Source organism: Triticum aestivum, chromosome 3A (genome assembly GCF_018294505.1).
Source record: "Triticum aestivum cultivar Chinese Spring chromosome 3A, IWGSC CS RefSeq v2.1, whole genome shotgun sequence".
NCBI lineage: Eukaryota > Viridiplantae > Streptophyta > Magnoliopsida > Poales > Poaceae > Triticum > Triticum aestivum.
Window position 1 is genome coordinate 66,587,052 of NC_057800.1, and position 22,155 is coordinate 66,609,206.

The 22,155-nt window shown below is 46.4% G+C and overlaps 2 protein-coding genes and 1 pseudogene across 2 annotated transcripts; 2 read left to right on the plus strand and 1 right to left on the minus strand.

Moving 5' to 3' along the window:
- The first annotated feature begins 257 nt into the window (after nucleotides 1-257).
- LOC123057942 (pyruvate decarboxylase 1-like) lies at nucleotides 258-4,465 on the plus strand (annotated as a pseudogene).
- A 1,174-nt stretch (nucleotides 4,466-5,639) lies between these two features.
- LOC123060339 (pyruvate decarboxylase 1) lies at nucleotides 5,640-9,923 on the plus strand. The gene is made up of 6 exons (XM_044483019.1): nucleotides 5,640-6,268; nucleotides 7,503-7,666; nucleotides 7,758-8,408; nucleotides 8,819-8,936; nucleotides 9,041-9,229; nucleotides 9,390-9,923. Exons 1-6 carry the CDS (start codon nucleotides 5,780-5,782, stop codon nucleotides 9,558-9,560), a joined length of 1,782 nt encoding a protein of 593 aa, XP_044338954.1. The 5' UTR covers nucleotides 5,640-5,779; the 3' UTR covers nucleotides 9,561-9,923.
- Nucleotides 9,924-10,999: 1,076 nt separating this feature from the next.
- LOC123057943 (GABA transporter 1) lies at nucleotides 11,000-13,322 on the minus strand. Its single transcript, XM_044480802.1, has 6 exons — nucleotides 12,952-13,322; nucleotides 12,708-12,830; nucleotides 12,185-12,472; nucleotides 11,959-12,089; nucleotides 11,659-11,874; nucleotides 11,000-11,570 (listed from the first exon to the last, which is right to left on the minus strand). Exons 1-6 carry the CDS (start codon nucleotides 13,142-13,144, stop codon nucleotides 11,187-11,189), a joined length of 1,335 nt encoding a protein of 444 aa, XP_044336737.1. The 5' UTR covers nucleotides 13,145-13,322; the 3' UTR covers nucleotides 11,000-11,186.
- Nucleotides 13,323-22,155: the final 8,833 nt, after the last annotated feature.

Consider the following 22,155-nt stretch of genomic DNA (forward strand, 5'->3'; position numbering starts at 1 on the left):
ACTTTAGTTGCTAAGCTTCTTAAATATGCTTAGCACCTTATTTAAGCAAGCGTGTATTGGAAGAGGCCTAATTCACTAAATTCATGCAGGCTGTTGAGAATTCGATGAAAGTTGGGCCTTTGGCCTTTTGTCCAGAAAAAGAAAAAAGGAGGCACGCGCCACTTGTTCCCCCTCCCTATGCCGCGTGCCCATGCCCGGCGATGTGTCGCCACTAGCCTCCAACTGTCCGGCGCCTACATCACCAGCGCCAAGCGCCCACAGCGGCCAAGAAGAACCACCGCTCCAACCGCCAGCAAGCCGCCCTCCCTACCCTCGCCATGGACATCGGCTCGGTGCCTTCCCAGGACGACGACGCGGCGGCCGCCACGCCGCGGGAGGCCACGCTGGGCCGCCACCTCGCGCGGCGGCTGGCCGATGTGGGCGCGCGCGACGTCTTCGCCGTGCCGGGGGACTTCAACCTCACGCTCCTCGACGAGCTCGAGGCCGAGCAGCCGTCCGGCGGCGGGGTGCGGCTCGTCGGGTGCTGCAACGAGCTCAACGCAGCCTACGCCGCCGACGGCTACGCCCGCGCGCGCGCCGGCGGGGTCGGCGCCTGCGTGGTCACCTTCACCGTCGGAGCGCTCAGCGCCATCAACGCCGTCGCCGGCGCCTTCAGCGAGAACCTCCCCGTCGTGTGCATCTCCGGGGGCCCCAACAGCAACGACTACGGCAGCAACCGGATCCTGCACCACACCATCGGCCTCCCCGATTTCTCGCAGGAGCTCCGCTGCTTCCAGAACGTCACCTGCTACCAGGTACAGTACATGCCTGTGCTCACTCCTCACTGTACGCGCGCAGCAGTGCAGAATATCCGCAGCAGCGTAGAGAAAAATTCAGATATATTTCTGCCTGAGAGAAACTTTGATGTGTGTGGACTAGTAGAGGATGAGTTTCAGTTTTATTCTCATTTCTTATCTTACAAATCAAGTGACTCGACTTTGCACTAACTTTAGTAGTACAATGTTAGTATAAAGTTGAGTCACTTATTTTGGGACGGAGGGAGTAATTCGTAAGTATAAATATGACTTTGTTAGGAATTTTAGCACTGCTTAGATTTTAGGGGAAAGTTTGGTCGGTGGTCTGAACCTGTGGAGTATTAGGTTTAGTTGGAATTGTCACTTTGTCAGGGATGTGCCTAAGAATTGCTCTTCTGCAGTTTTAGCATTTTCGGCCTAATAAAGGTTATTCTAGTGTTAAGTCAATCAGCACAACAGTATTACTCCCTCCGTAACTTAATATAAGAAGTTTTTTTTATAGATCTAATATAAGAAGTTTTTTGACACTGTCATAGTGTTGAAAAACGTCTTATATTAAGTTACGGAGGGACTATTATGCAACTTGATCTTTCATTATCCTTCCTGACATAATTCAACGAGATGCTAAAATTTGTAGAGCCTGATAGGAATGTACATATGTCAGTCTTTCTAGGGCATGCAATTAGGATTGACAATTTGATCTGTACTTTAATTATGAAAAATATTTCTTTCTGATGTAAAATTGTGTTCTCTGAATATGTGCATGTATTCTGGACATAACTGGGTTATTTGCAGCAAATTTAGAAGTAAGCTTTCTGATACCGATACACATTAACTGTTAACATTTTCTTGTAAAGAAGGGGGAGCGTTTTGGCTCCCGGGAGCATTTGCTCGCTCCCGGGAACATTTGCTTGCTCCCGGGAGCCAAATTGGATTTCCGGGGGAAGCCCGGAAGGCGTTTTGGCTGTGGGAGCATTTGCTCCCGGATGAACAACAAATCAAAAAAAAAAGTGGTAAAATGTTTTTTTTTTAATCTGATTTTTTTTGGATGTTCGTGTTAGTGTCACAAGCATGCTTGACAATTTTCATGCAAAACGGAGCAGTAATGTTTCGTCGGTGAAAAAGCAAATTTGGGGTAACATTTGGTGTTCAATTTTTTTTTGCACAAGCGAAAATGTTTAACTTTTTTGCCTATAACTTTGCAGGTAGCATTTGGATGTGACTATGAATGCGTAAAAAGATTGTTGGGATTTTTTGACATTTCATAAATCATTTTTTGTGCGCAGGAGCACGTGCTCTCGGGAGCCAAATTGGATTTCCGTGGGAAAAGGAACATATCTGAATGAGCACTGTGATGTTTTCGTATTTTGATATGATATGACCTCATTTCATAAATTGCAGGCAGTGGTGAACAACTTGGAGGATGCACATGAACAGATTGACACTGCCATCTCCACTGCACTGAAGGAGAGCAAACCTGTTTACATCAGCATTAGCTGCGACCTCCCTTCAATCCCTCATCCCACCTTTAGCGGCCATCATGTACCTTTCTTTCTCTCCCCAAGGCAAGTCGGCATTTTCCTTCGACACGCATAAGAATGATGGCAACAGGATTTTTTTACTAATGTGGATGAATTTTTCATTTCTTAGACTGTCAAACCAGATGAGCCTGGAAGCAGCGGTGGAAGCCGCTGCGGCTTTCTTGAACAAATCGGTCAAGCCGGTCCTTGTTGGGGGAGCGAAGATGAGGATGGCCAAAGCACGCAAAGCCTTCGTAGAGCTAGCCGATGCATGCGGTTACCCGTTCGCGGTGATGCCTTCTGCCAAGGGGCTTGTACCAGAGCACCACCCTAGATTCATCGGCACATACTGGGGTGTTGTGAGCACTCCATTCTGTGGAGAGATTGTGGAGTCAGCTGATGCCTATTTGTTTGCTGGCCCGATATTCAACGACCACACCTCGGTTGGATACTCACTTCTTCTCAATAATGAGAAGGCCATCATTGTGCAGCCGGACCGAGTGGTGATTGGGAATGGGCCTGCATTTGGGTGTGTTCTGATGAAGGACTTCTTGCGTGCACTTGCTACCCGGCTCAAGAAGAACACGGCTGCGTGCGAGATACATAGCCGGATTTTTGTGCCTGACGGCGAACCCCGTCCCTCTGAGCCTGGAGAGCCTTTGAGAGTGAATGTGTTTTTCAAGCATATTCAGAAAATGTTGTCTGGCAACTCGGCTGTTATAGCAGAGACCGGGGACTCATGGTTTAACTGCCAGAAGCTAAAACTACCAGAAGGCTGTGGGTAAGCTCCCCTGAAATATTTCAAAGCTCTAACTTCTGTTGTTGATTGTTTTTTATGATAGCGAACCGCTCATACCAAGCGGTTTAGAGCTCTAACTTCGGTCTATGAGTTCTTTGAAACTCCCCGCATTTGTTGTTTGTCACACACGTTCTCTTAGTATTTCTGATTTAGGTATATTTTGAATACTGGGATTATATATTTTGTTTTGATATTTTGCAAATTCATTGCTTGTCTGCGAAAATTTTATAAAATGCCTCATAGTAGTTTGAACTTTGATTCAAATAACCAGTGATGTGTCACCGGTTGGTGGGGCCATATTATCAGTTGGTTTCATGCAAGAGTCTTAGCACATTTCAAAATGAATGATAGAAATCTAGACTATTTTTTTACACTGGTGACAACTCACAAGCGATGCGTGTGTCAATAGGTAGGATGTACTCCGTTCGGTTTATTTTCAATTTAACACCATTTCTATTGGCAGGTATGAATGTCAGCTGCAATATGGATCAATTGGTTGGTCGGTCGGGGCTACTATGGGATATGCGCAGGCTGCTAAGGATAAGCGAGTCATTTCTCTCATTGGGGATGGCAGCTTTCAGGTACAAAAAAAAATTCAGAATCGCCAAACGTTCTACCTTATTTTATAATTAAAGCGTATTATCAAAATATGTAGCTACCAATATTTTTCATTGGACTGGTATATAGGTGACGGCACAAGAAGTGTCGACGATGCTCAGGTGGGGAACAACATCATCTTCCTCATAAACAACGGGGGTTACACCATCGAGGTGAAGATCCATGATGGTCCTTACAACGTCATCAAGAATTGGAACTACACCGGCTTGGTGGAAGCATTTCATAATGGCGAGGGAAACTCTTATACTGCAAAGGTTGGTGACGCAATTTATTGCATGATGTATTTATATGGTTAAAAGATATTTCAAAACACCGCATTGCAATGACATTGCACATTTGTGTCTGTATAGGTTCGAACGGAAGAGGAACTGGAGGAGGCAATTGAGGCATCCCTAGGACCTCACAAGGACAGCCTGTGCTTTATAGAGGTAATTGTGCACAAGGATGACACTAGCAAGGAGCTTCTTGTGTGGGGAGCTAGGCTTTTCGCCGCAAATAGCCGCCCGCCGAATCCTCAGTGAACACACCAGGTCTCTACAAGATGCTCATCCAGCTTAATGAGGTCATGTGAAAGTTCACATGTACTGAACTCTGAATAAATCCTCCATTTGAGTCCACTGCTGCCGCAAGTGCTCATGGTTACTGTACGCTGGTGTTCTCAGTTCAGGAACTGGTACTTGTATTACCTAAATAAATCTGAAATCGATGTTGTGGTCAGGTACAGACGCTCTTGGTTTCGGCATCTTTCTTTGAGTTATTTGAATTGACAGAAGTTTCAGGGTTGTTGTGCTTTCCAAAAGCAAAAGATAGGCATTATATTAGTAATAAGAGTACACACGTGTCGTCGCCCCTTCCCTTCCCTCCCCTCCGTCGCCTCCCATGCGGGCGGCCGAGGGGCCCCAGCCACATCCGCCAATTCTCCCCGCCTTCCCCTTCCTCCCTCCTTCGCCACCCGTGGTCTGCGTCGGCAGAGGTACTGCCCCCCTTCTCGGGTCTTTGGGTGGCGCGGGACACCCCATCTCGGGGGGGTGCGGCACCGATCTGGATCATGGCGGTGCCGATTTGGACCAAGGCGCCTTGATGGACAACGACGGTGTCCCAACGGTGACCTTGGTGTCAGGGCTGGTGCAGCCCTTCCCGATATGGGGCGGAGTGCCCTGGATCAGGGTCGGCAGCCTCCTGGGATGGCCTCCCCGTCCGGTGGCACAGTGGGGCGGGTGGGTTGCCAGGAATCAGATCGGATGGCCGGCGATTCACCGGCGTGTTGGTGCCGCGGCTTGCTACCCCGGCGGCCAAGGACGTCGAGCTGCTTCTTCCTCCAACACATGTTGCGTGCACTCTGTCTTACCGGACATTGCCATGCTGCTAGCCGGTTACCGGGTTGGGACGGAGCGGGAGGTGGGAATTCGGATTGGGATAATTCCTAGGTCGGTTCATGCCAGCCGCGATGGCGACAACACCCTAGGATGCCATTTTTCTTCATGGAAACGTCATGCGGATCCACCCTACCTTTTCCCACCTCATGGTCGTCAGGGATCTAATTTTGAAGATCTCAACACACAAAATCCAAGTAGTTTGGTATTTGACACACGATTCAAAAGATAAAACATTTTGAAGAACGAATCTAAAAAAATGAGAAACTTTCATGCTGCGAAAACTGAACCATATGCAATGCATGGGTCGTTTGTTGTCAAATCAGAGAAGGCGGGGATGTGATTTTTGCAAGGAGAGCTTGACTGGTGATTTCATAAATTAGTCCATTGTTTAGCCGCCGTGAAGGTTTGGGTCTTTAATTTCTAAAAGTTGGACCTTTGCCCTTTTCTCGAATGAAAGGAATAAAATGGAGCCACGCGCCACTTGTTCCCTCCGTCTAGAAGCCGCCCGCCTGCGCTGCCCGGCGATGTGTCGCCTCGCCACTAGCCTCCAACTGTCCGACGCCTACATCACGAGCGCCAATCAGCCGACTTTTCCAAGCACGAACCTTCTCCCCTCCTCCGCCGCGGCCAGGAAGAACCTCCGCGCGAACTGCCGTCCTCCCTGCCCTCGCCATGGACATCGGCTCGATTCCTTCCCCGGCGGACGCCGCGGCGCCGCCCTCCGCGGCCGCTCTGCCGCGGGAGGCCACGCTGGGGCGCCACCTCGCGCGCCGCCTGGCCGAGGTCGGCGCGCGCGAGGTCTTCACCGTGCCGGGGGACTTCAACCTGACGCTCCTCGACGAGCTGGAGGCGGAGCAGCCGTCCGGCGGCGGGGTGCGGCTCGTGGGGTGCTGCAACGAGCTCAACGCCGCCTACGCCGCCGACGGCTACGCCCGCGCGCGCGACGGCGGGGTCGGCGCCTGCGCGGTCACCTTCACCGTCGGCGGGCTCAGCGCCATCAACGCCGTCGCCGGCGCCTTCAGCGAGAACCTCCCCGTCATCTGCATCGTCGGGGGCCCCAACAGCAACGACTACGGCAGCAACCGGATCCTCCACCACACCATCGGCATCCCCGATTTCACGCAGGAACTCCGCTGCTTCCAGAACGTCACCTGTTATCAGGTACGTCTCTGTTGTTCAGTTTTAATGTCGTTCCTCAAGACGAAATGCTCTGATTTTGTTAGGGATTTTGGCACTGCTTAGATTTTAGGTTAAAAAATTATTTTAGTTTCTGTTTGGTCAATGGACTGGATCTGTGGTCTAATTCGCAATTCCCTTTGTGACATGTTCAGTTTGTGATATTTTCTGATTGTTCCTCCATGTCCTGTAGTCTGGGTTTTGGGGTTTAGTTGTTTTTTCAGGGAATGGCTCTGCTGCAGTTCTAGCACTGTCTGTCTAAACAGTTGATTCCAATGTTCAATCCAACAGTATTACTATTATACAATTTGCAATATTGAGACATAATTTCTTTCTGTATTGCCAGGTCACCGCGATGCTAAAATCCGTAAAGCTTGATAGGATCCGTTTATGCTTTTTTGAGCTTAGGGATTGATGATTTTGTTTATACTGTAACTATGAAAAATCTCTTTTTCTGAGATAAATTTGTTCTCTGAATATTGAGTTATTGACTATGGGGTGCATGTAAAATCCTTGGCTGTGGAGATCACCAGATTCATTGCTGGACATGCTGTTTGCTCCAAACTAAAATCAGGCTTTCTAGAACAATGTATCCCTCTGTTCCTAAATGTATGACATTTTGGCAGTTTAATTTAAAGTGCCAAAACACCTTACATTTAGGAACAGAGGGAGTAGATTTTACACTTATTGGCTTATTTGTTCAGAAATAGGATTCTCCAATATAGAAACAGGGAAACTACCCCCATTTTCGGAGGAAAATTCCTTCTGTCTTCTGACTTGGACTATTGTCATGCGTGAGTAGCTACTATGCTTAACAACTTCAAGCATAACTTTTAGTCCATTACAGTGCTTGGTGCATCAGTTGTATCTCTCGCTTGATTATCCATTACTTTTGTACTTCTAAGTTAGTTTGGATGGCGTATATGAATAATATGATAATTCTGTAAGACAATTAAACTGCAAGAATGATTTCACTGTACACGCATAAATTTGTATATTAACAGAATGAGGAAATAAAGCGTTCATATACGGGAAATTAAATGAACATGTGTGACTACATAGAAGGTTAAGAGGAGACTAAACCTTCACCTTCCGCAGATGATATGTATGCTTGGTATTGTGAATTTAATTTAAAAGTGAAAAGGCAAGATATCTATATGAGCATTGCGATTTTTATTTTATTTTTTTCTATGATATGACCTCATTTCATAAATTGCAGGCTGTGGTGAACAACTTGGAGGATGCACATGAACAGATTGACACTGCCATTTCCACTGCACTGAAGGAGAGCAAGCCTGTTTACATCAGCATCAGCTGCAACCTCCCATCGATCCCGCATCCTACCTTTAGCCGCCATCCTGTCCCTTTCTTTCTCTCCCCAAAGTAAGTTGGCATGCTCCCTGTATGGGCATAATGACGATGAGATGGCAGTTGGCTCGGTATCACTGATGTTGATGAACTGTTCATTTGTCAGACTGTCAAACCAGATGACCTTGGAAGCAGCAGTGGAGACCGCTGCGGCTTTTCTGAACAAATCAGTCAAGCCGGTTCTTGTTGGCGGACCAAAGATGAGGGTGGCCAAAGCATGCGAGGCCTTCGTAGAGCTGGCTGATGCATGCGGTTATCCGGTTGCAGCGATGCCTTCTGCAAAGGGGCTTGTGCCAGAGCACCATTCTAGATTTATTGGCACATACTGGGGTGCTGTCAGCTCTCCGTTCTGTGCTGAGATTGTGGAGTCAGCTGATGCCTATTTGTTTGCCGGCCCGATATTTAACGACTACAGCTCGGTTGGGTACTCACTTCTTCTCAAGAAGGAGAAGGCCATCATTGTCCAGCCAGACCGAGTGGTGATTGGGAACGGGCCTGCATTTGGGTGTGTTCTGATGAAGGACTTCCTGCATGCACTTGGAACCCGGCTGAAGAAGAACACAGCTGCCTACGACAACTACAGTCGGATTTTTGTGCCTCAGGGCGAACCCCTTTCCTCTGCGCCTGGAGAGCCTTTGAGAGTGAATGTACTTTTCAAGCATATTCAGAAAATGCTGTCTGGCGACTCAGCTGTTATAGCAGAGACTGGGGACTCATGGTTTAACTGCCAGAAGCTGAAACTGCCAGAAGGCTGTGGGTAAGCTCCCCTGAAATGTTTCAGTCCTCTAACTTCGGTCTGAGTTTTTTTAAACTTCACGTATTGGTTGTTGGTCACATCCGTTCTTTTAGTATTTTTAATTTAGGTAATAGGTATAGTTGGATTATATCAAGATATTTTGTTCTGATTGTTTTGCAAATTGATTATTTATCCGGGAGAATTTGATAAAATGCCTCATAGTAGTTTGAACTTCGATAAAATAACCCGTGACGTGTCACCGATTAGTGAGACCATATTATCAGCTGGTTTCATGCAAGAGTCTCGAAAATGAATGATAGAAGTCTAGACTAATTTCACATTGGTAACAACTGACAAGCCTTGTTTGTGTCAGTAAGTAGGACGTATACTGTTCGGTTTATGTTTAATTAAACACCATTTTCTTTTGGCAGGTATGAATTTCAGATGCAATATGGATCAATTGGTTGGGCTGTGGGTGCAACTCTGGGATATGCGCAGGCTGCTAAGGGTAAGCGAGTCATTTCCTTCATTGGAGATGGCAGCTTTCAGGTATGAAAAAAATCAGAATCACCAATCGTTCTATCCTATACTATTAAATGTAAAGCTCTATCAAAATATGTGGCTAAGAAAGATTTAATTGAGCTGGTATATAGGTGACGGCACAAGAAGTGTCGACGATGCTCCGGTGGGAACAGAACAACATCATCTTTCTCATAAACAACGGGGGTTACACCATTGAGGTGGAGATCCATGACGGCCCTTACAACGTCATCAAGAATTGGAACTACACCGGCGTGGTGGAAGCATTCCATAATGGCGAGGGCAAGTGCTATACGGCCAAGGTTGGTGTTACAGTTGTAATATATATTTATTTATACGGCTAAAACAATTTAGAAAGGTTTTTTGAAACTGTCACCCGGGGGAAAGACTCCCCACCTGAATATATTTCAAAATATTTAAAAAGTACTGCATTGCAATGACATTTCACCTTTGTGTCTGTAGGTCCGAACAGAGGAGGAACTGAAGAAGGCAATTGAGGCATCCCTAGGACCCAACAAGGACAGCCTGTGCTTTATAGAGGTAATTGTGCACAAGGATGACACTAGTAAAGAGCTTCTTGAGTGGGGTTCTAGGGTTTCCGCCGCGAATAGCCGCCCACCAAATCCCCAGTGACACATCAGGTCTCCACAAGATCCTCATCCAGCTTAATGATGTCATGTGGAAGTTCTGAATAGATGTTACTGTTCTCTGAATAAATCATCCATTTGAGTCCATTGCTGTTGCAAGTGCTCATGGTTACTGTACATAGATGGTCTTAGTTCAGGAACCTGTGCTTGTATATTACTTCAATAAATCTGAAATCGATGTCGTAGCCAGCTAAAGACGCTCTTGATTTTGGCATCTTTCTTGATTTTGACAACAGTTTCAAGCTGGTTGTGTTTCTCAAAAGCATTAGTAAGACGAAACAAGTTGCGTTTCTAGAATGCGAAGAAGATTCAGTTATGTGGTGAAGTAGCAGAGTAATTCAATGGTGCACTCTTGGGTGAAAACAATTTCTGAGTGTCAAAATATTACAGAAAGAACACTGTCTGTTTTGCGTTTGTAAACTTTCATGGGAGATGGTTATTTTGCACCCTGTGCACAAAAAAAAGTTTCAGTGCTCTTTTGCTATGAAAATTTACATGGGTGTAAAGAACTTGAATTTATACCTAACAAAAGTAAAAGATGTGTTTCACATCTCTACCTAACCTAATATTAAAGTGAGGTGTCTCTCTCGACACTTTCACATCTCTAACTTAATATCTGTCTCTACCTAATATTAAAGGGAGGTGTCTGTCTCGACACTTGACCATGATATTTAGACCAAATTTAGCAGTAGTGACATTTGGGACCAGGAAAGTGGCAGTTTTCAAAATGTTTTCCAGCTGGTATGATTTAATTTAATTTATTTGAAACCATTTGCAGCAGCCCAATTTTATATGAGTAAGACACAAATTCACATGAAACCTTTCTCCTCATTCACCTCACAAACCTTGGCCAATTCTAAGATTGATGAATTTAGGCTGTTGACCAGCATCAATTGAACAGCAGAGGAAACTCCAGAACATGCACATGGCTACATGAATGAAGTTCTCATCTACTACCTTGGCATGGTAGTAAGTACCGACCGCACAGCCGATTTTGCCGAGAGAGGCCCTCTTCAAGGTTGTTTCTGGTGCACCCAGCCATATCTCAGACTCTATAATAACAGTTCTTCTCAGTGACAGGGTGAAAAGGTTCGGTGTCAATGCTGTTGCAGGCATTGACCTGAAATTGTCAGAGGAGTTTGCAGAAGACAGATTTCACACCACTAGGTTGTCGGACCTTAGAATGCTCAGTTCAATATGAGAATCAATTCTTGACGAAATTTAATGTGTCCTAGTCCTACACTTTGTGTTTAGAAGGAAATGCACTATTGTTATGTATGATGTCATGATTTATATGACAGCATCCATCATGTATGCTTTGCTCTAGGTTCTTCTATTACAGTGGTATGCTTATTCGTTGCTTTCTTGATATCTTTTTTCATGAATTGTAAGTCGATTTCTGTGGTCATCGAAGTCTGAGATGTCTGAGATGTCTGTGTTTTGATTCTGATCCTATATATGTTTCAAAAATGTGACTCAACTTACAAAATGAGTCCCCATGTACTATTGTATATGACATTGCATATTACTACCTGGCATCTAACACTGGCACAAACAAACCTACATCTAAATGAACTGATGCACAGAGCAACCTGATATAACTTAACTATGATCACATGTCATGGAAGAACTTGTAGGTCTTGACATCGAGCGCAATTGCTCTGATGGCGCCAGTGCACGCAAGAACTCCGATGACAGAGAACAAGACGGCGCCGGAGCAGCAAAGGGCCTTGACAGTACGCCGCAGGCCCAGGTTTTTGGGCAGCTTCCCGGCCTTGAGAAATGCCAATGCAGGCAGCACAAAGTCCAGTGGGGTGAACCCAACCGCTCCACAAACTGATACAAAGTCCCCAAAGAATGGCATTGCGGCAGCAACAAGGGTGATCGTCGCCATGTATGCAGAGGTGTACATCAGTCGCCACAGCCATGCTCTGTACGCCGTGTTCTTCGCCTGAATGCGCTCTTCAAAGTGCGCGTATGTCGGCCTGCAGTATATCTTTGTGAAGAAGAGGTACAGTTAGTTACTGGATGGTTGCCAAGAAACTTCTGATGGAAGTAGCACGTTTGCCATAAGTTACAGTTACCTGAAAGCAACCTGTGATCTGAATGACTGCAAATATGTTTGCCATTACAATTGCCCATCTTGGGACAGTCAGGGAGGACAAGATGTATGGCTGGACTTCAGAGCCAAATGCCCAATAGCCACTGAATGCCAGTGTCCAGTAGGACACGACGATCAATGTGTACGCCGTCGAGACACCCTTGTACATGTTTGTCGTCGCCGGTTCTCGCACGGTGCTCTGCATTTCAGCCAGTTTTACACAAGGAATGATTGATTGTACACTTAATTCATCGATACATCAACTGAATTTTCAGGTGGGCACCTGGATTTCTGGCAGCATTGCATCACCAAATGAGAAGGCTATTGTGCCCAGTGCATTGAAACCTCTGAAGACCTTAGTTCCGGTGCTTCCTTGCAGGCTGTAGCCAACATCATTTCGGTCAACCCGATATCCTGCGGTAGTGCGGTAGCCAGCAGAGGATGCTGTCAGATTGTTTCATATCTTCAGCAATTTCAGTACTTTATGATGAAAATTTACTGAATTTTACCATCGTATATCGTGACACCGATGGCTGTCCCGGCAAACCCAATGGTGGACGCAGTGCAGGTAGCATTCACCCACCGGAGCGAATGGATGTCGGGAAGCTGCGAGAGAAACAGCTCGAACGCGCCGAAGAGGAGGATGAAGTGCTGCAGCGTCATCGCGCCATGGTCGGCGGCGTAGTAGTGCTTGTAGACGGCCTTGAGGCTGCTGCCGGCCGCAATCTGGATCGCAATGTTGTTGCCAACCGACGCCACTTGCTGGAAGAACGACACATACCAGTAGCCCCATGGACCTGATCAACAAAGTACAGAGTCACTCTCAAGGTAAATTTTCACCAACTATTGTGCTGTTAACACTTAACAGTCGATGTTGAATCATAAGTGCACCATTGACGAGAATTGCAGTTAAATGATCAAAAGAGCATTTCTCTCAGCAACTTTCTTTTGCAACAATAAAAAAGGTTTCTGCAGTTACAGTATTCGTCAGATGGTAAGAACTACTATTTGTTGGAGGAAAATTGCACTGACCAAATATGCTTTGTGCGAGCAGCCGGTAGCTGGTGTGCTTCTCCCCGTTCCACTGCCACAGCGAGGCAACGGCCAGGCTAGAACACCAGGTGACCAGCGTCCCTATCACCAAACTGCAAACACCTGTGGGAAAAACAGAGCCGCTAATCACCCGATCAAAAAATAACCAACCAGAGAATTTACACCGTACGGTAAATAAACAGTATGGCGATTGTTAATAGCACATCGGTTTGTGAAAATTTACCCAGAGGCCAGCCCAAGGATGCGAGGGCAAAGGGCAAGGGAGCGTAGGCTGCCGGCGTGGCGATCGTCGTCGCCACGTGGACCGCCGCGTGCCTCCACGTGCCCTTCCCTCCCTCGGCGGCGCCGTCCTTGTCCACGCCGGCTTCGCCGGCCTGGTCCTCCTGGGCACCGCCTCTCGCCGTCGCCGGTGACATGCCCACTGCTGCTGCTCCTCTTCACTGGACTTCAGTAAGAACTAAGAAGAGCTTGAGGGCGAGTGATCCGCTGCCTTATGTCACGCCTCTTATCTGGTGTTGACCCAGGCGGTTTCTGCACTGAAGAACGGAAGCGGAGAAAGATGGACTCATCTCATATTGGAGTAGCGTGGAAATGGAATACATGCTTTGGCATGGAACAACGAAAACCAACCGCTTCTTTCCAAGTACACCCTCTGTCCCTAAATAAATGTCTCAGTCTTAGTACAATTTTATATCAAAACTAATACAAAGTTAAGACACTTATTTTGAGACGAAGAAAATAGTATATGCTACTGTTTTGTGAGGAAAGTTAGATCTATATATTATTACCAAGGACTAAGCAAAGATACAGTAAAAACATCTCCAACAAGGCGCGCAACGCGTGGCACGCTAAAAAAGCGTTTACAACGTCTCTGTAGCCAGTTTGTACGCGCCGCTGTGCGCTGGCTCCAACGTCCGCTGTAAAATATTGCGCGCGCGCCGCTCTAGCAGACGCGTTATATTTCTTCTTCTTCTACTCCGACCCGATACACATTCAACATCGTGTGATACTATAGGCATAGATAAATAAACGAGAGATAAAAACGATACATAGATAGTTTATATCCTCCTCCTACGATAGATAAAAAACTACTCCTCGTCAACCTCCTTCTCTGATGTCACACCCTAGCTAGTCATGCATTAGAGTGTTGCATCATGTTTATTCTTTCATCAGAAACTTGAAATGGGGATGACAGAACCCCCAGTCCCCTCTGAAACCAACTAGGGTTACTAAAATAATTTTTTCAATGAACCTGAAATGCCCTTCTAAAATGCCCATCATTTTTGTCTTGGTTCAAAACCTCTGCCAAAAATGGTGCACATTTTCCTAGGCCATCCTAGGGTTTTTGAATTAAATCATAAATATTTGAATTTGGGCATTTAAAATAATATAAAATATTTAAATGCTCAAATATCTCCAAACTAAAATGTTTCATGTTGGAAATAATCCAACTATGGGCCAGGAATAGTTTGGTGATTTTTGAACTTGCCTAGGTATTTTATTAAATTCAACAAAGTTGCAGATATATTAAATAAAAACAGAAACAGAAAAAAAGGGAAAAACTTCCCTGTGCGGCCCAGCCAGCTGGCCGGCCCAGCAAGCCAGCCCAGCCCACCACCGCCGTCGTCCTCCTGGCGCCAGTCGGCCAGGCGTGTGGCCGGCACGCGCGCACGGCCGGAGCGCCACGCCACCAGCCCGTCTGCCTGCCTCCCCCGCCAGCGCGACGCCGCGGCGCTTCTTCTCGGTGCCGCCCCGATCCCCTGGCCTTATCCCCCTCTCTCTCCCGTGCTGCTCTCTCCCTCTCTCTCTCACGGCCGAACACCACCGTCGCCGCCGTTCGCCATAGCCGCCGTCTCCGACCACCCCTCGCTCCCCCGACTAGCTCAGGAGCTCCGCCTCGACTCCCTCTTCCTCCCCACCGCTCCACAGCTCCCCGGAAGCCCTGCATCGCCGCCACGTCGCCGTTCCCCTCTTCAGGCTCCGATCATCGTCGCCGTCGAATTCGTCGTCTCCAGCGCGTCCCCGAGCCCGCTAACCACCTCTGCAGCCCCGCGGTGAGCCCCGGATCGTTTCCCCCTTCTCCCCTGGTCTCTCCCGACCTCTAGGCCCTAGCCCCACCTTGGCCGAGAGCTCCACGCCGCCGGCGATGTCGCCGTCGTGGCCACGGTCACCGTAGCACCCAACTGAGCGCACTATCGTGCTCCCCACCTCACCAGGAGCACGCAGCGCGCACTAACGCCTCCCCAAGCCCCCTGCAACGTCGATTCCGACCGCACCCGAACTCCGGCAGCCGCAGCCGAGCTCGCCGCCGTCAACTCCGGCCACCCCGAGCCCAACCACCACCACCAATAGTCGCGGCTCAACCTCAGCAACACGTAGATGCCTTCCGCCGTCCATTTGATTGCCGGAATGGCAAAAAGCACTTTCGCCGCCGTCTCGGGCCTCGCCGGCGTCATGTCGCCGGTGGGGTTTGACCTGTCCGACCTGAGGTTTGACCCCCCAGGGTCACTGACGCGTGGGCCCTGTCGGTCAGATGGTTAGATTAGCGCTAACCACTGTTAGTTAACCCCTGACACTGACCAGTGGGCCCCAGCGCCACTAATTAGTAATTAGAATTAATTTAACCCTGTTTAACCCCCCCTGTCACTGACGTGTGGGCCCCACACGTCAGGTTTGACTCCAGCCAGCCGCAGTTGACCACTGACGTCATGCTGACGTCATGCTGGCGCAATAACTATAATTTCTGGATTTAATTTAAATCAGGAAATTCCAGAATATTATTTAAACTTCAAAAATTCATAACTTTTATTCTGTAACTCCAAATTGGACAAATTATATATGAAAAATGATCAGAAAAATCCAATCTATCCATCTGTACTATTTTCATGCATGATCAAACAAGTTAAATTGATGTTTTAAGCAGAACAAGGAAAAGCACTTTAAAAGGCCATATTTGAATTTGAAATTTGAATCCTTGATTCAAATTTGTTCAAACCCTTCTGGTTTTAGTTGCATTAGCCCAATACACTCATTTTGCCATGTCTCATGCATGCATCATATTCTTGCATACTGTTTGGTAATGTTTGTGTATCGGTGCTCTCTGCGGCAGGTTCTGTCTCCGAGGATTACCGTGATTACCCTAACGAAGAACCGTATCAGTGCATCGAACCATCAGGCAAGCAACCAACCATTTGATCATATCGATACAATCCCATGTTCTCGCTCCTGCTCTCTTTTACTGCATTAAGACAACGCGATTCAAACTGCTGTGTGCTACGGTAGTTGAACCCATTTCCTCTGCATGACCTGTCATTGCCACAGTAACTAGATGAAACTCACTAGCATGTGTAGGAGTTGATTGAGCCATATGTATGTGTTGTTCCTACCTTGCTATGCCTGCTATGCTTAGAGTCGTGTCAGGTCTGGTTCATCTGGGTGATGGGCTAGAGTGAAATGATTATGTCGGTAATGAGAGTGGTGTGGTGAACACGATTTGGTAAAGGTATCGATGAGAGGCCATGTAGGAGTACATGGTGGGTTGTTTCATTGAAGCCGACCTTAAGCACTGAGATCTGTATGCGTGATTTAAGATACAGCTACTACCATGCATTGGGCCCTGAAATATGACCCCGCTCGACTTCTTATTCACCCTAGCTCTCTGTCCAGGAGTTGCAAGTAGTTTCTGGTGTTTGTAGCCTACTGGAGGCCGTGGACAGCGCTGACCGTAGGGGTGGGCTATGATGCGGTAGGTACGTGGCCGGGTGTACCGAATACCCGTCAGGTATCTCGGGAACCCTGTTCACATCGTTCGGGGCCGTATGGGAAACCTCGGCCGGACTCCCTGCGGATGGAACCTGAATAGGCGATAAACCTGGACTAGAGGCTTAAGTGTTTAGGTAGGTCGTGGTCTACACCCACGTCGGCTTTCGCTTGAAGTCTGCCGAGCACATGTCGTGTGCAGACGCTAAGTGGTGGAAACATGTATGAAGAAGTACACCCCTGCAGGGTTATCATAATCTATTCGAATAGCCGCGTCCGCGGTAAAGGACTACTTGGTTGCCTATACAGTTCATAGACAAGTAAATGGAAACTGTTAAAAGCCTCAAGATAAGTGTGAGTGCCGAGGATGGCTCTTCCGTAGGAAGACGGGGGTGGATCCTCGGTAGTGTATTGAATTGGTGAGTAGTGGACTCGTGTGCGCAAAACCATTTCAAGTTGGAGTATCGTAGGATAGCCTAGCCAAGAGTCAAAGCTGGCTTGCTGCAATAACTCCACCAACCCTTCTTGATACTATGCATGTATGTAGGATCTGATGTAAGTCTTGCTGAGTACCTTTGTACTCATGTTGCTATAATCTACATTTTTACAGAAGACGCTGCAACCCCTTCTGATGGGTTCTATGTAGACGTTGACATCAACGAGTAGGCTAAAGACCCAGGTGGTGACCCTGAGCTTGTGAAGGACCTTGTAGTATAGCTAGGCTTCCCAAGCCTCTTTTATTTTACTAGTTGTCTGTACTCAGACAAGCTACTTCCGCTGCTGGTTTGTATGACTGTATGACTTGTATGTGGGGTCGTGAGACCCGTACCTTTGTGTATGTTATGTATGGCTCACTGAGCCTTAAATAAAGTACTTATGTCATAGAGTCATGTTGTGATGCTTCGTTGTATTTGCACATATCGAGCATATTGTGTGTATGATTGAAATGCTTGGTATGTGTGGGATCTGACTATCTAGTTGTTTATCTTTAGTAGCCTCTCTTACCGGGAAATGTCTCCTAGTGTTACCGCTGAGCCATGGTAGCTTGCTACTGCTCTGGAACACTTAGGCTGGCCGGCATGTGTCCTTCTTCGTTCCGGTGTCTGTCCCTTCGGGGAAATGTCACGCTTTGAGTACCGGAGTCCTGTTAGCCCGCTACAGCCCGGTTTACCGGAGTCCTGCTAGCCCAGTGCTACAGCCCGGACCCCCTTGCTGATGACCGACACGTTCGAAGCTGGGTCATGAATGCCTGTCCCTGTAAGTCTGTGCCACTTTGGGTTTACGACTAGTCATGTCAGCCCGGGCTCTTTATCATATGGATGCTAGCGACACTATCATATACGTGAGCCAAAAGGCGCAAACGGTCCCGGGAAAAGGTAAGACGACACCCGTGGGGATACCGTGCGTGAGGCCGCAAAGTGATATGAGGTGTTACCAGCTAGATCGATGTGACATCGAGTCGGGGTCCTGACATCTGACTTCAATTCCACCTCGGTGATGTCCTCCTCCGATGTCTCAATGAAGGCGTCAAGGTATCGATTGTCGTTGGAGTCCTAGGACGACCAGGACGAGGCTGCTCCTAGGTCGATGTTGAATTGAGCAGCCGCCTTCCGTGTACGCTTGTCATTGCTATAGGCTCGCTTCACCCTCCTCTCCTCCTTCTTTGTCCTCCTTTGCGCGAGAACCAGCGCTCGTTGATGACGTCCTATGGGAAGCGTTGGCACCACAACTCCATGGCTTCCTTGTCCATCTCGGCGAGGCTGAGACAGCGCTCCCGCCTCCTGTTGTCACAACGATCCTCGTCGGTGATAAACCGCGGGGGAAGGCGCCCGCTCCTACACCAGCCCGCGTCGGCATCTCCGGAAAGTTCATGTCCCTACGAGGCCGCCATGTCAACTTATTAACATCCCCATGGAAAAAATAGACATGGCAAAAAAGCCATGGCAACTACGAAAGCAGTCCTTTTATTTATGTAAGAAAAATCACAAGTTCATCGCCAAGTTATGAGAAAAAAATTCTATTTTTACCATGACCTGAAGGGATATGGTTATTAAGTTACACTATTAGGGAAAAGACTATACACAAAATCTTACCGGCATCACTCTTTAAAATAAAGCGTTGCTGCTACGTAGCAGTAGCGCGCGCATACAAAACTCGCTGCTGAAATAAATGTAGCAGTATCATGCCTGCTCTGAGACGCGTTACTGCTATAATTGCCACGCCGCCGCCACGAGCCTAGTTCTAGCAGCAGCGCGTTAATACGAAGAGCACTACTGCTACGGATCATAGCAGTAGCGCATTTCCACAATAACCGCTACTGCTAAGTTTACTACAAAAATGTAGTCCCACCTCGCTCCGTGAAGTGAGTTTCTACCACCTTAAATATGTTACTTCTCAAACTTTCACAAGCACTTGGTCTTCATTGAACTCTATGTGTAGCATAAACCGGTGAGGACTCATATTAACAAATCAGATTGTACACAAAAAGATCATTGATGATCAATGTATTTTTATGTCTATTTTTACATGTTGATGATGTCTACTACACAACCTTCTTCTTGTAGACGTTGTTGGGCCTCCAAGTGCAGAGGTTTGTAGGACAGTAGCAAATTTCCCTCAAGTGGATGACCTAAGGTTTATCAATCCGTATGAGGCGTAGGATGAAGATGGTCTCTCTCAAGCAACGCTGCAACCAAATAACAAAGAGTCTCTTGTGTCCCCAACACACCCAATACAATGGTAAATTGTATAGGTGCACTAGTTCGGCGAAAAGATGGTGATACAAGTGCAATATGGATAGTAAATAATAGTTTTTGTAATATGAAAATATAAAAACAGCAAGGTAGCTAATGATAAAAGTGAGCGTAAACGGTATTGCAATGCGTTGAAATAAGGCCTAGGGTTCATACTTTCGCTAGTGTAAGTTTCCTCAACAATACTAACATGATTGGATCACATAACTATCCATCAACATGCAACAAAGAGTCACTCCAAAGTCACTAATAGCGGAGAACGAACGAAGAGATTATGGTAGGGTATGAAACCATCTCAAAGTTATTCTTTCCAATCAATCCATTGGACTATTCCTATAAGTGTCACAAACAGCCCTAGAGTTCGTACTAGAATAACACCTTAAGACACAAATCAACCAAAACCCTAATGTCACCTAGATACTCCAATGTCACCTCAAGTATCCGTGGTATGATTATACGATATGCATCACACAATCTCAGATTCATCTATTCAACCAACACAAAGGACCTCAAAGAGTGCCCCAAAGTTCTACCGGAGAATCACGACGAAAACGTGTGCCAACCCCTATGCATAGGTTCCCAATGTCACGAAACCCGCAAGTTGATCACCAAGACATACATCAAGTGGCACATGATATCCCATTGTCACCACAGATATTCGGCAAGACATACATCAAGTGTTCTCAAGTCTTTAAAGACTCAATCCTATAAGATTACTTCAAAGGGGAAACTCAATTCATTACACGAGAGAAGAGGGGGGAAGAAACATCATAGGATCCAAATATAATAGCAAAGCTCGCGATACATCAAGATCGTATCATCTCAAGAACACGAGAGAGAGAGAGAGAGAGAGAGAGAGAGAGAGAGAGAGAGATTAAACACATAGCTACTGGTACATACCCTCAGCCCCGAGGGAGAACTACTCCCTCCTCGTCATGGAGAGCACCGGGATGGTGAAGGTGGCCACCGGAGAGGGATTGCCCCCTCCGGCAGGGTGCCGGAATGGGTCTAGATTGGCTTTCGGTGGCTACGAAGACTTCTGACGGCGGAACTCCTGATTTATTGTGCGTTCTGGAAGTTTTAGGGTATATGGAGTTATATAGGCGGAAGAAGCACGTCAGGGGAGCCACGGGGGCCCCACGAGGCAGGGGGCGCGCCCCCCACCCTCGTGGGCAGCTCCCGTATCTTTTGACGTGGGGTCCAAGTCCATCAGGTGTGTTTCCTTCCAAAAATAACTTCTCCAGTTGATTTCGTTCCGTTTCGACTCCGTCTGATATTTCTTTTCTTCAAAACACTAAAATAGGCATAAAACAGTAAATCTGGGTTGGGCCTCCGGTCAATAGGTTAGTCCCAAAAATAATATAAAAATGGAAAATAAAGCCCAATATTGCCTAAAACAGTAGATAATATAGCATGGAGCAATCAGAAATTATAGATACGTTGGAGACGTATCAAGCATCCCCAAGCTTAATTCCTGCTCGTCCTCGAGTAGGTAATGATAAAAAAGAATTTTTGATGCGGAGTGCTACTTGGCATAATTTCAGTGTAATTCTTCTTAATTGTGGCATGAATATTTAGATCCATAAGATTCAAGACAAAAGTTTAATATTGACATAAAAATAATAATACTTCAAGCATACTAACAAAGCAATTATGTCTTCTCAAAATAACATGGCTAAAGAAAGCTATCCCTACAAAATCATATAGTCTGGCTATGCTCCATCTTCACCACACAACATATTTAAATCATGCACAACCCCGATGACAAGCCAAGCAATTGTTTCATACTTTTGATATTCTCAAACTTTTTTAATCTTCACGCAATACATGAGCATGAACCATGGATATAGCACTATAGGTGGAATAGAATGGTGGTTGTGGAGAGGACAAAAAGGGAGAAGATAGTCTCACATCGACTAGGCGTATCAACGGGATATGAAGATGTCCATCAATAGATATCAATGTGAGTGAGTAGGGATTGCCATGCAACGGATGCACTAGAGCTATAAGTGTATGAAAGCTCAACAAAGGAAACTAGTGGGTGTGCATCCAACTTGCTTGCTCACGAAGACCTAGGGCACTTGAGGAGGTCCATTGTTGGAATATACAAGCCAAGTTATATAATAAAAAAATTCCCACTAGTATATGAAAGTGACAGAACAAGAGACTCTCTATCATAAAGATCATGGTGCTACTTTGAAGCACAAGTATGGAAAAATAATAGTAGCATTGTCCCTTTTATTTTTTCTTTGGCCTTTCCTTTTTTATTTGGCCTTTATTTTTTTTATTTGGCCCCCTTTTTTATGGTCTTTCTCTTTTTTTGGGACAATGCTCTATTGAATGATGATCATCACACTTATATTTATTTACAACTCAATGATTACAACTCGATACTAGAACAAGATATGACTCTATATGAATGCCTCTGGCGGTGTACCGGGATGTGCAATGACTCATGAGTGACATGTATGAAAGAATTATGAATGGTGGCTTTGACACAAATACGATGTCAACTACACGATCATGCTAAGCAATATGACAATGATGAATGTGTCATGATGAACTAGATGGTGGAAAGTTGCATGGCAATATATCTTGGAATGGCTATGGAAATGCCATAATAGGTAGGTATGGTGGCTGTTTTGAGAAAGGTATATCGTAGGTGTATAATACCGGCGAAAGGTGCACGGTATTAGAGAGGCTAGCAAAGGTGGAAGGGTGAGATTGTGTATAATCCATGGACTCAACATTAGTCATAAAGAACTCATATACTTATTGCAAAAATCTAGAAGTTATCAAAGTAAAGTATTACACGCATGCTCCTAGGGGGATAGATTGGTAGGAAAAGACCATCGCTCGTCCCCGACTGCCACTCATAAGGAAGACAATCAATAAATAAATCATGCTCCGACTTC

Bases quoted from the DNA above. Each gene is read 5' to 3' on its own strand.
- LOC123060339 (XM_044483019.1), top strand. From the start codon at position 5,780: ATGGACATCGGCTCGATTCCTTCCCCGGCGGACGCCGCGGCGCCGCCC. The intron at 6,269-7,502 runs GTACGTCTCTGT...CATAAATTGCAG, and splicing joins AGAACGTCACCTGTTATCAG to GCTGTGGTGAACAACTTGGA. The intron at 8,409-8,818 runs GTAAGCTCCCCT...TTCTTTTGGCAG, and splicing joins AAACTGCCAGAAGGCTGTGG to GTATGAATTTCAGATGCAAT.
- LOC123057943 (XM_044480802.1), bottom strand. From the start codon at position 13,144: ATGTCACCGGCGACGGCGAGAGGCGGTGCCCAGGAGGACCAGGCCGGC. The intron at 12,831-12,951 runs GTAAATTTTCAC...TTTTTCCCACAG, and splicing joins ATCCTTGGGCTGGCCTCTGG to GTGTTTGCAGTTTGGTGATA. The intron at 12,473-12,707 runs GTCAGTGCAATT...TTTGTTGATCAG, and splicing joins GCTCGCACAAAGCATATTTG to GTCCATGGGGCTACTGGTAT.